The sequence below is a fragment of the Taudactylus pleione genome, unplaced genomic scaffold (assembly GCF_031769625.1).
Source record: "Taudactylus pleione unplaced genomic scaffold, aTauple2 ptg000352l, whole genome shotgun sequence".
Classification (NCBI taxonomy): Eukaryota; Metazoa; Chordata; class Amphibia; order Anura; family Myobatrachidae; genus Taudactylus; species Taudactylus pleione.
In genome coordinates, this window is record NW_028284753.1 from 11,490,199 (window position 1) to 11,502,227 (window position 12,029).

General features: G+C 45.6%; 1 protein-coding gene across 4 annotated transcripts in view; it reads left to right on the forward strand.

Annotated features, from left to right (window-relative positions):
* The window catches only part of PHKA1 (phosphorylase kinase regulatory subunit alpha 1), a 231,283-nt gene that overhangs the window by 137,504 nt on the left and 81,750 nt on the right, over positions 1-12,029 (forward strand). For all 4 annotated transcript variants that reach the window (XM_088444268.1, XM_088444270.1, XM_088444271.1 and 1 more), the window contains exons 22-23: positions 4,279-4,418; positions 11,854-12,010. In XM_088444268.1, coding sequence (XP_088300394.1) covers positions 4,279-4,418; positions 11,854-12,010 — 297 coding nt within the window. The remainder of the gene's footprint in view (positions 1-4,278; positions 4,419-11,853; positions 12,011-12,029) is intronic.

The window sequence follows — 12,029 nt, forward strand, 5'->3', positions numbered from 1 at the left end:
CCGTCTTCCCCAGCGCCGCAACACCAATGAGGGAACTGGTGATTTCGGCGGGTATTGGTCTGAGCCCAGGACTGCAGCCGGGAACATCAGGGACATGGGTAAGGTGGTTCGTTGCTGCCACTGACATGGGGAACCACGTGGCAGTCCGTGCCTCTGGCGGTGGAGACTCGCTGGAGTACGCTGTAGTGAGGAGCCATGTAAACTGCCTCCCACACTAGACCACCGGGACATGAGGGATCCTGACAGCCGGGGGATAAGTAAATGGCGGCCATGTCAGTGTGCCGGGTGGATCCATACAGCAGAGGGGAGGTACGCTCTCCCCGACGGACCCTCCCCCGACCCAGAGGCTGGCCCAGATTCGAGGCTTCCTACGTCTTGGTGGCTCCTCCCAGCCTCCCTCTATATGAGTCGGCCAGAGACCACTCTCGGGTGCTCTCGGTGGCTGTGTTCTCAGGAGGTAGGTCAGTCTCCCTGTATACCTCTCCTTCGGTGATCAGGTTCTACAGAACTCAATATCCTACTTGGCCTGAGGCTGTTTGTAGTTGACTAAAGAGCTTCTGGCATATGTACAGTATATGCATGTATATGTGTGTGTGTGTGTGTATATATATATATATATATATATATATATATATAAATAGTATATCATTTGCATTGCATGTGACTTGTGAAATCTGCTGTGTGTTATACTGCCTTTTTTATTTCTGAATAGCGGTCAGTTATAGCTATCACTGCTGTTTCTCCTCATAAACCCTCTACTGCAGGTTTGTGGGTTATATTTGGTTGTGAAACATTATCACATTGCACAAGAACTTTGCATAGCATTAGTGATATTGTTATGTCCAAATAAACTAGGAAACAGGTGGCTGAAGCCCCTGTGCTGGTGTCATTTATGGCCTGCAAAGCGGGGTTATCCCCGCAGGATCTCATACAAGATGGATTATGTGGTCATTGTTTTAAGGAGTCACCACATCAGTCAAACCTACCAGCTTCTGGGCAGGAACCCCCTTGGGTTTCCAGTTTTCAGATCATGGCGCAGGTTGCAAACCGGCTGACGCCTCCTAGTTCAGTCTCATGATGGAGTACCCTCAGCAACTGCAACCTACTATGTTTATGCCCCTATGCATCCGTTCTGGATGCACGTGTATGCTCACTTAAGTCAGAGTATGGCTTCATTCTGAGCAGCTTTTCAGCAACCGCTGCAAGCAGCTAGACTGGTACAGCCAAAAACCAGAAAGCGGTCTGCCTCATCCTATCACTCTGTCCAGCCTGCAGATTCTGGTACATCTTCTGATGAGTGTGTAGGACTCCTCTCAGGAATCTCTCTCGGGAGAGGAGGACCATTTTCCAACAGCAGAGGTTCCCTCCCTGACTAGGGCGGTCAAAGCTGTGCTAAACATAGATGATGAGGAGCCAGTACAAAGAAAGGCTCCAGTATTCAAACACCAAAAAGTTGAGAAGGCTGAATTTCCCAAATCTGAGCACCTCTCGGAATTTATGGAGGAAGCATGGAATTCTCCGGATAGGAGATTACATATTACAAAAAGATTGCGGCCTTCTACCCCTTTCCGTCAGACGAGTGCACTAAATGGGAAGTTCCGCAATCAGTAGACGCGCATGTGGCACATCTGGTCAGGAGCGCCACATTGCCCATACCATCTGCATCCTCTATTAAGGGTTCCACGGATAGGAGACTTGAAGCCTGTCTCAAGGTAGTCTTTTCTCTATCAGGAGCTGTTACTCGCCCGGCCATGGCTATGGCCTGGGTTTCGAAAGGCATTGAGGAATGGATGAAGGTACTGGAAGAGACTCTTCGATATGGCGGAATATGCCCAGTTCCACTCCAGACCGTTACAGAGGTTAATCCTCTTGCACTGGAACGGGGAGTACCATTCAAAGTCACAGACAATACGTCTCTCGCCAGAAGTGCGACTGTCCCTGTCATGGTGGTTACAGACGTTCTGTCTCAACAAGGGTCGCCCATTCTGGATTCCAGATTGGGTGCTTCTCAATACCGATGCCAGCCTCCGTGGATGGGGCGCAGTGACAGGTCGACATACATTTCAGGGAAAGCCTCCTGTCCATAAACGTCCTGGAACTGAGGGCACTATTCAGAGCGCTGGTTCAAGCACAGGAAGTACTAAAGGGTAGGCCTGTCCAGGTACATTCCGACAACGCCACTGCAGTAGCCTACCTCAACCATCATGGAGGCACGCGGAGCCAGGCTGCCATGATGGAAGTGTCAAACATTCTGGGCAGAACGTCCTCTTCCAGCGATCTCAGCAGTGTTTATATCAGGAGTCCTCAATTGGGAAGCGGACTTCCTAAGTCGCCAGGATATACACGCTGGAGAGTGGGCTCTACATCCACAGGTATTTCAGAGCCTAGTGGACAGATGGGGTCTTCCAGAAGTAGACCTCATGGCCTCAGGTCACAACCATAGGGTCCCCAGGTACGGGTCCAGAACCAGGGATCCTGCATCTGAGTTTGTGGACGCTCTGGCAGTGAAGTGGAACTTCGAACTTGTGTATCTGTTTCCTCCGTTTTCCCTTCTTCCAAGGGTCATCAGGAAATTCAGGCTGGAGGGCGGAACAGTAATACTGATAGCCCCTGCTTGGCCCAGACGCCATAGGTTCACCGACCTCCAGTGTCTCTCCATAGACACTTTGTGACCTCTTCCTCTAAGGCCAGACCTGTTAATACAGGGTCCCTGCCTGTATCCGGACCTTTCTCGTCTGTCTTTGATGGCGTGGTTCTTGAGACTTCCGTCCTGAGAGCTAAAGGTTTTTCCACTTCTGTAATTCAGACGATGCTTAGGGCACTGAAACCTTCCTCTGCCCGCATTTATTACAGAATTTGGCCCTCATATTTTCAGTGGTGTGAACATAGAAAGTGTAATCCCCAAGTATTTAGGGTCTCTCGAGTGCTTTCTTTTCTTCAGGCGGGATTAGATCAGGGTCTCCATCTGGTCACCCTGAGGGTTCACGCATCTGCACTTTCAGTTTGGTTTCAGCGAAGGATTGCCCCATTGCCTAATGTTAGGACATTTTTTCAGGATGTTCTGAGGGTTCAGCCTCCTTTTTGTCCCTCCGGTAGCTCCGTGGTATTTGATGTTGGTTCTCAGGGCTCTACAGGCTCCCCCATTCGAACCCCTGAAATCAGTAGACCTTAAGTGATTGACAGCAAAAACAGTATTTCTTTTTGCTATTGCCTCTGCCTGAAGGGTCTCTGATTTAGCAGCCCTTTCTTTTCGCTCTACTTTTTTGGTTTTTCATCAGGATAGAGCTGTTCTTCGTACCTGCCTAAGGTTGTATCCAATTTCCATGTGAATGAAGAAATTGTGGTTCCAGCTTTTCAGGCTTCAGGCCTCTCAGTAGGGGAAGCTTCCTTGGATGTGGTGCGTGCCCTTCTTATCTACGTGGATCGCACCAACTCCATTAGGAAGACAGATTCTCTATTTGTGTTGTATGGCTGTCATAAGCGTGGCTGGCCAGCTAACAAACAGACTCTGGCCAGATGGCTTCGTATGACAATTTCTCAAGCGTACACACAGGCTGATCTCTCTGTTCCAAACACAGTGACACCCCATTCTACTCGATCTGTGGGACCATCGTGGCCGGTTCGTAGTGGTGCCTCGGCTGAACAATTGTGCAAGGCAGCCACGTGGTCTTCCATCCACACCTTTTGTTAAATTGTATGCATTTGACACATTTGCCTCTTATGCTTCCTTTCTACTGAGACACAGGAGCGGCCCCACCCTTAAAGGGAACTGCTTTAAGACATCCCCAAGGTAATTTGTATGGACCCTATGGACCCCGAAGAATAAAATAAGAGTTTTTGTATAACATACCTTTGTTAACTCTTTTTCTTTGAGGTCCATAGGGTCCACAGGACACCCACCCTAACACACTTGTGTTATTGGGTAATATTTACTTTTGTATTTCTGTGATTCCCTCTTCTTAGGGAGAGTGGTTCTAGAGTACAAGGATCCTTTCTTCTCATCTTTCCTTCTCCTGCTTTGGGCTTGGTAGCAAACTAACTGCCTGTAGCCAGGGGCGGGGTATATCCTGGGAGCTGAGAGTTTCTTAACGGTTTGGTGCCTGGATCACTCCAACCACATACCCCAAGGTAATTTCTGTGGACCCTATGGAACTCGAAGAAAAAGAGTGAACAAAGGTATGTTATACCATAACTCTTATTTTTTTTTATTTTACTTCTGAGCTCCTGAAAGTCTATTTTTTATTGTGTACATGTGTGTGAGAGGAGTTTCCTTTTAAGATTCCAGCCGCCCAGGCAGAGATGCAGCTCCCTCAGGATTCGGAAGGGCAGACAGACTTTGCTGCTCTGGTAGATATCTTACGGGAAGCTCCCAATGTCCATGAACAAGCAAAGGTCCTGTATCTCCTGTATACGATGAAGTGAGTTACATACACTGTCACACTGTCCACGTGTCATAGCACACTCTACCTTTCCCTTTTTTTTTTTTTTTTTTTTAAATCAAGTGATTTTTCATTAGTGTGTTAAGTAATCACAAAACAGAGAAATACAAACAAAACCTAACAATTACATCATTATGATCGCATTACATAAATCAATGCACCAAAAACAGAAGAGACTGAATACAATCCAAGAAAAAGTGCACATTAGCCTTTGTCATAAGTGTACACATAAGGAAAACTGGGGAAATTGCATATTATAACTAAGGCCCTGATTCAGAGCCGCTCGTTGCGTTCCGATGTTGCCTAACCGCGCATGCGTCGGTGTTACACTGCGCATGTGCGTACGGCAGATTGCGAGCTTTTTTTGTCTCGTTCGTCAAATAGCGTACAGGAAGTGACATGTCAAATGTGATTGACAGAACAGGGCGTTTTTGGGTGTTGACGGGGGAGGAGATGGAAAAACGCAGGCGTGGCGAGGCGTTTTTTGGGCGTACATACATTACCAAATGCGAACGTCAAATGTGTTCGTACCAACTCATACGTCACTGGATGATCCTCTTTCCCTTCAAAATGCTTGCACAGCTTAGGGTCTGGATAACTCGACCACAGTGGCGATGGCCTTCTCCTCCGTCCCGGCACTCCACGATGTAGCATCGATTAATCACGGCTTGTCAGAAAATCAATTAGTGTTGGATTGAAAAAATTAAAAACTAATTCACAAGAAAGGAGAGGGAAGTTTTGGCCAGAAAGGAATATGAGGCAAGCACAGAAGGAGTGTGGGAAAAGTAGCCAATGGTGTCACCGTTTTTTCGGCCGTTTGGGTGGGGGAGGGAGGGCGCCAGACCGGGTCCGGGATGTCATCGGGCTGGCCTGTCCAGAGGCAGATGTTGTGGCCTCTGGACTAGGCACATTTGGAGGATTGGCTGATGTTGTGACAGAGGTGGAGGATCCTGATGTTCCGGCAGGAAGGGAGGTCGGCTCCACCATGTGCTGGCGAACGAGCTGCTCCAGGGCAATGGCGATGCGGATGTTGGCCCTGGTATTTTCCGCCAGGGCCTGACCAATGGTCACGTTGGCCGCAGCATTTTGCTCCAGGGCCTCAGCCACCCGTACCAGACTGGCGTCCATCCTCTGCAGAATCTCCGTATGGAAATCCGATTTAAAATTGAGTTCTGTGAGGAGGGACACTGCCTGCGAGGGGGATTGCCCTGGACTGGCTTCTGCAGGGTCCTCAGCCGGATGTACTGGTTCCTCCCCTGCAGAGCCAGCAGAAATTCTACGGCCAAGGCTCCCCTCTGGAGCAGACTCATCCGCCTGTGTCTCTGTTGGAAAAATGAGAAAAGACTCGCATTAGAATCTACATATTGGCACAATAACATTTCAGAGTTGGTGACATCACAACATTTACCTGGGACAACATGAGGACCCCCACCTGTCCCCCTTGCATGCCTAGCCCTGTCCGCCAGTTTTTGCTTCAGGCGATATTTGAAGTCGGCCCATCTGTGGGATGAAATTGGAACCATTATCCTTTTGTTTAAAATGGGTTTTGGTTTTAGGGGGGGGCAAGTGTTTACTTACCGCCGTTTGACATCCCGGGCTAGACGGACATAATCACCCACCCTACTGACATCCACGGCTACCTCTTCCCACATTCTCCACTTCTGGCTTGCACTCATATTCCTGTCTGCCTGTGGCAGGATGTCCACACACTTCTGAATCAAAACCTCCATCTCCTTTCTTGTGAATTGTGGCTGCCTTTTCTTTTTGGCAGCTTTGCCCGGAATACTGGGCCCAGCAGCCTCTTCCATGTCATCCTCCTCACCTATTTGTGTAATTTTGGAGATTTGTCAACTTCACAACTTGCACAATATTATGTTTCTAATTAATCATTGAGTCAAAATGCCTAAAATACTTACCGCCAGACTGTTGTCCATTGTTTCCCTGGTCTGTAGCCATGTCTGAGCTCCAAACAAGAAATACACCAGAATATTTTTTTTGGCTCGTGAAGTATTTATACATGCGACCTTATTTTTCGGCCGCATCATTGATTGTGCGTTCCTATGATCCCTCCTTAATTTGTGCAGGAAACTAAACACTATTTATGGCTTGATGCGTCTCGAGTCGAGGTGGCGTTTTTTGAATGTTGGAGGTTACGTTGGTTGGAGTTGATTGTTGGCTGGTGTAGGAGTTTTCGTGTTTGGCTTTTTTTTTTTTTGGATATCTTCGTTTTTTTATTTCCGTTCGCTTTTTTTAGTTTCTCCTTTTTTTGGCGGTTTCCAGTTTGGGTAAGTTTTGGGAAGTCAAACTTTGGTTCAATTTGTGTCTCCTTCTGTTTATGACTTTTCTAAATTTGTTTTGGCGTCATTTCATCTCTCTTAGGTTTTATTTTGGCTCTGCCGCAAAGACCTTTTGATCCGGATTCTTATATATTATCTCTTGGTAAGTTCATTTGTTAAATTGTTTTGTAAATGTTCTTGTTTGTCTTTACGCAACTTTGGTTGGCCTTACACATGTAACCTTTGATTTTCAAAATCCGAATTTTTTTTTTTTTTTTATGTGCGTTTTTCTAACTTGTATTTGCGAACTAATTAGCGCATTTTTACTACTTACTATTGTGACTTGTATTTGCGAACTAATTAGCGCATTTTTACTACTTACTATTGTGACTTGTATTTGCGAACTAATTAGCGCATTTTTACTACTTACTATTGTGACTTGTATTTGCGAACTAATTAGCGCATTTTTACTACTTACTATTGTGACTTGTATTTGCGAACTAATTAGCGCTTTGTGAAATGCTTATTCATCCCTTAAAATTGTTTGTGTTTTCTCGGTAGCATTTGTTGCTTACATTTGGCCTCAATTTGACGTAGTGTGCGCAACGTCGTTTTGCTCTTTGCCCAAATGTGTGTGTGTCCCCTTTTATGTTTTGTCTTGCTTAAATTTTTGAAACAGACATGGCCAGCATAAAATTATGTATATTTATGTTGTGATTATTTCCAGTTTCAACATATCATGACAATACCCCGGCATGTAAGCATCAATGGATGGTATCTTCAAGCTAAGTAAAAATGTGTATTTTTTGGTGGGGTAAAAAGCCTGACATTCCAATCTTGCCATTTCAGGTTGATATGGGTCGGATTGTTCTCGCCCTGCTCCCGGAAGCCGACCAACCTCAATCTCGTCCCAGGCGTAGGCATCGTAGGCGTGCAAGGCCCCAGATATTTCGAACACGTGTCACCCTTTTTGGAATGCCCGATGATGAGGTTTTAAGACGCTACCGTCTTCCTCCAAAAATCATCATAGACACTCTCTCATTAATAGAGAGTGATCTTGAGCGGCAAATTGACAGTCCTACAGCAATACCACCACTTACGCAATTTATGGCGGTGTTACATTTCTGTGCCTCAGGATCGTTCCAAACAACGGTGGGAATAGTGGCGGGCATCTCCCAATCCTCCTTTTCCCGGATCCTGAGGGCAGTGATGGAGGCACTTTTCAAGCACCTCCATCATTTTATTCAAATGCCTTTGGATATGGGTGCCCTTAGTGTGGCCAAGGCCAATTTTTACCAAATAGCTGGCTTCCCACACATCATAGGGGTTGTGGATGGTACTCACATACCACTTCAGCCTCCAGCACGGCTGGAGGCAATATTTAGAAACCGGAAACACTATCACCCCCTCAATGTAATGGTGGTATGTGATGCCTCCCTCCAGATCCTGTCCCTGAATGCAAAATTACCAGGAAGTGCACATGACTCCTTCGTCATCCGGCAATCAGGGATATGGCACAAATTAACCAACCTACAAGCTGGTGATGCGTGGCTTCTGGGTAAGTGGAGACCTTTAGTACATAACAATGTTAAGCTTCATACAGAGTGAGCCTGATGTTGACTATTCTTTTTCACAGGAGACAGTGGCTACCCTTGCACGCCCTGGCTGCTCACTCCTTATTTGGCTCCCACACCAGGGCCACAAAGTGAGTATAATTCCGCACTTACAGCCACCAGGCAAGTGGTGGAGCGCTGTATCGGCCTTTTAAAAGGCCGATTCAGATGCCTCCACCGCTCTGGTGGCGAGCTCATGTATTTGCCGGATATGGTTTCGAAAATTGTGGTCCTGTGTGGGATATTTCACAACATCGCCATAAGGAGTGGTGTCCCAATGCAGCCAGAGGATGCCTTACCTGAGGATGGCCCCCCCGAGGTTGGTCGGAGGTCAGTATGTGGGGGGGCCATACGCGATGATGTGGTGGCCAGATTTTTTAGGTAATTATTGACAAAACAACAGTGTTTATACCTAATGTGGTCGGGTTTGTTTGAGAACATCTAATTATTTTTTAAAAATTTCTCCATCTTCTGCTTTTTCACATAATCTTTGGCACTCCAACGATGACTACTTCCTGCTACCCTTACAAAACCTGTATGTGGACATTTTGGGGATATATTCTGGAACCCATATTGCAACGCCATATTTGTGGAATCATGTTGGCATGGTCCTTCGTCAACCAGTTCTTGATTTGTTGATTTTTTATTTGGTTTTGTTGGTATGTGTTGTATTTGTGATTATCACTGTGTATTTTGTTTGTGAGTGACCACTTTGATTTTTCAGTTATGTTGTGAATAAATGTTTTGAGAGTGAAATGTTGTACCTTTTTTGGAACGTTACAAGCAAGTGTAACCAGGTTCACACACCTTACATTTGACTAAGGGGTAATCCAGTATTGACGCCAGTTGAGCTAAAATTTAATCTGTTTTCAGGGTCCAAACCAACACCCAAAGGAAGCCTGTACAATCATTTGGCTTCGGAAGATTGGCCTAAGCAGCTTGCACCCCAACTAGGAACCTGTAAAATGTAGAAATATCTAATTGTGACAACACCAAAAAAGGGAAATGAGATTGTTACTGTTAGGTGTTTCTTGTGGCTGTTTTACATAAAAATACAACACACAATCTTAGTGTCAAAAAATGGAAATCCCTGCAGGAACAGTCTACTTATGTCAGGGTAAACAATCTGTGATTTTGAAAAAACGAATGAGCCAGAACGTTACTTTGAAAATAACATTTTATTTTTATAATGGGCCAAAAAAAAAAAAACTAATCCCTAAGGAGGACCGACATCTGGTCAAGGACCACCAGCACCCCCGATAATTCTCGGATAATTCTCCCCGACACCTCTGTTCCTCTGTGGGTGAGAAAAGTGTGGGGATTAATACAACAATACTGAAACCACATTAAAAAACAAGCCAAAACCAAACCCCCCCCAAAAAAAAAAAAAGTACACCATTAAAACACATCAAACTAAAATGGTGTAGGCCAAAAATACAAGGCCAATGTACAAATTCCGACAGGTGTGATATGTGTATGTTGAAATCAGCAGTAACAGGTAAAGGCAATCGCCCAAATCACCAAAAGTGTAGCCAAAATCCCCAAAAAAAGGAACCACACATGATTACATACAAACAGTTTGTGTCGATAAAAAACCGCAAAGAAAAACATACCGGAAGATCCAACGCCAGCTCCGGAAGGCCCTCCATCGTCCTCCTCGGAGGTGCCTCCATTCCCCAAAGATCGGGGCGGGGTAATGACAGACTCCGGGGAGGGGGTAATTCTAAGAGGGGTGGTTGGAGGAGAGGGGGAATTGGGACGGAGGGGAAGGAGGCCCGAAATTTCAGCCTGAGGGTCTAGTAAGGCTGGGGAGGAGTGGGGAATAGGGGAATTACTGTTGTTGGAGTGTTGGCTGGGGGTTGGGGAGAGTGGCCGTGAGCGCCGTCTGGCCCCTAAAAGATGTGAAACAAATTGTGGTTAGTTTCATCACAAATCCGCGCAAAAAAACATTTTCGAATCCCCCCCAAAAAACACAAAACATGCAGATATGAGGACAATGAATAAATATGAAATACAGGGAAAACATGGCCATGCAGATATGAGGACAATGAATAAATATGAAATACAGGGAAAACATGGCCATGCAGATATGAGGACAATGAATAAATATGAAATACAGGGAAAACATGGCCATGCAGATATGAGGACAATGAATAAATATGAAATACAGGGAAAACATGACCATGCAGATATGAGGACAATGAATAAATATGAAATACAGGGAAAACATGGCCATGCAGATATGAGGACAATGAATAAATATGAAATACAGGGAAAACATGCACACGCAGTTAGGGCCACAAAGACAAACCTGAAAACCACAATCCATAAAACTTACTTTCTGCGATCTGCATGCAAAAGCATGCCAGCAAGCGGGGCGTCCGCCGTTGCAGGTCCGACCACCTGCGCTCCAGCTGCCCGATCTGGCGGCGTGAGCCGAAGGAGCGCAGGCGGGCCCGTACCTCCGCATATGCGGAACGCTTCTCGCGGTTGGTGATGGGTGGAGGCTGGCTGGTGATCCGCCTATCCATGACCTCCGTTAGCACCAGCAGCTCGCGCCTGGTGAATGCGGAGGCTCTCATGATGGCAATGGTGTTTTTCTTAAAAATCATTTTTGATAAAGTGCCCCAAAATTTTATGATTGGCTAATGTATTTGGGTAATTAACAGGACCAATTCTATTGGTTAGTGTATGAGTCATGTGTTCGACAGGGCCAGAAATCTCTTGAGACTTATGATAGGCTTGATGCAGTGACATGCGTAAGCAAATTTAAATAAAGAAATGAACTCCGGGAAATATGCGGGTAGAAAAACAAATAGAGCAATTATTTAATTGAGGCTAACATGTATTTTGACAATTAAAAGCGAATGGTTAAGCCGTACATATTCTGCGGGTAAACACAAACACGGACATGAATAAAGTTTATTGCATTGTGTTAAAAAAAAAAAAAAACAATTTAGCGAATTGATATATTGATTGGCATGATACGATTGAGGGAGGTAGGCAGAATAAACGAGCAGTTAATCGAAATCTGACAGTCCAACTTCCGGGTAGTACTAGTGCGTGCGTTCCCTTCAAGCCACTTCAGGGATGTACGCTCGCTATTTGGCACGCTCGTTAGTTAGAGGAGGGGTCGCTTGAGTTTGGGGAGGATGTTTGTCTGCGTGCGAAAATACGAGCGTGTGCTTGAATTTAAATATTTTTTTACGTACGCCGAACGTACGAACGGTTACTTGCGTCCGGGTCTGAATGAGGGCCTAAGATGTATGCAGTGGAGTAAAAGTATCTAATAATATAAAGCTGGTACTAGGATGCTAAGGACGTGTCAAACCTTTTACACAGTGTGGAGAGGCACCACTTATCCCATGTTCTTTTTCTTTTTAGCATAGTTTTATTGATTTTGAAGCATAACTAAATCACAGGGGTTGTGGTCCTAATATCGTCCCTGACTTTTGACCAGAATGAATACACTATCGTACTTTCTCATCCCTTTTCTCATTTTTTTTGTTTCATTTCCTTTGACAGGGGATTAGATTGGGACACTCAGATATATGGACAGCCTGGTACGACTGTAAAAGACCTCCTGACAGAACTGTATGGTAAAGTCGGGGCCACACGACAGTGGGCTTTGATCCGCTGCATTTCTGGGATGCTGAAGAAGAAAGTAGAAGCTCTAGATGAGGTAATCCTGCAGGAGCCCA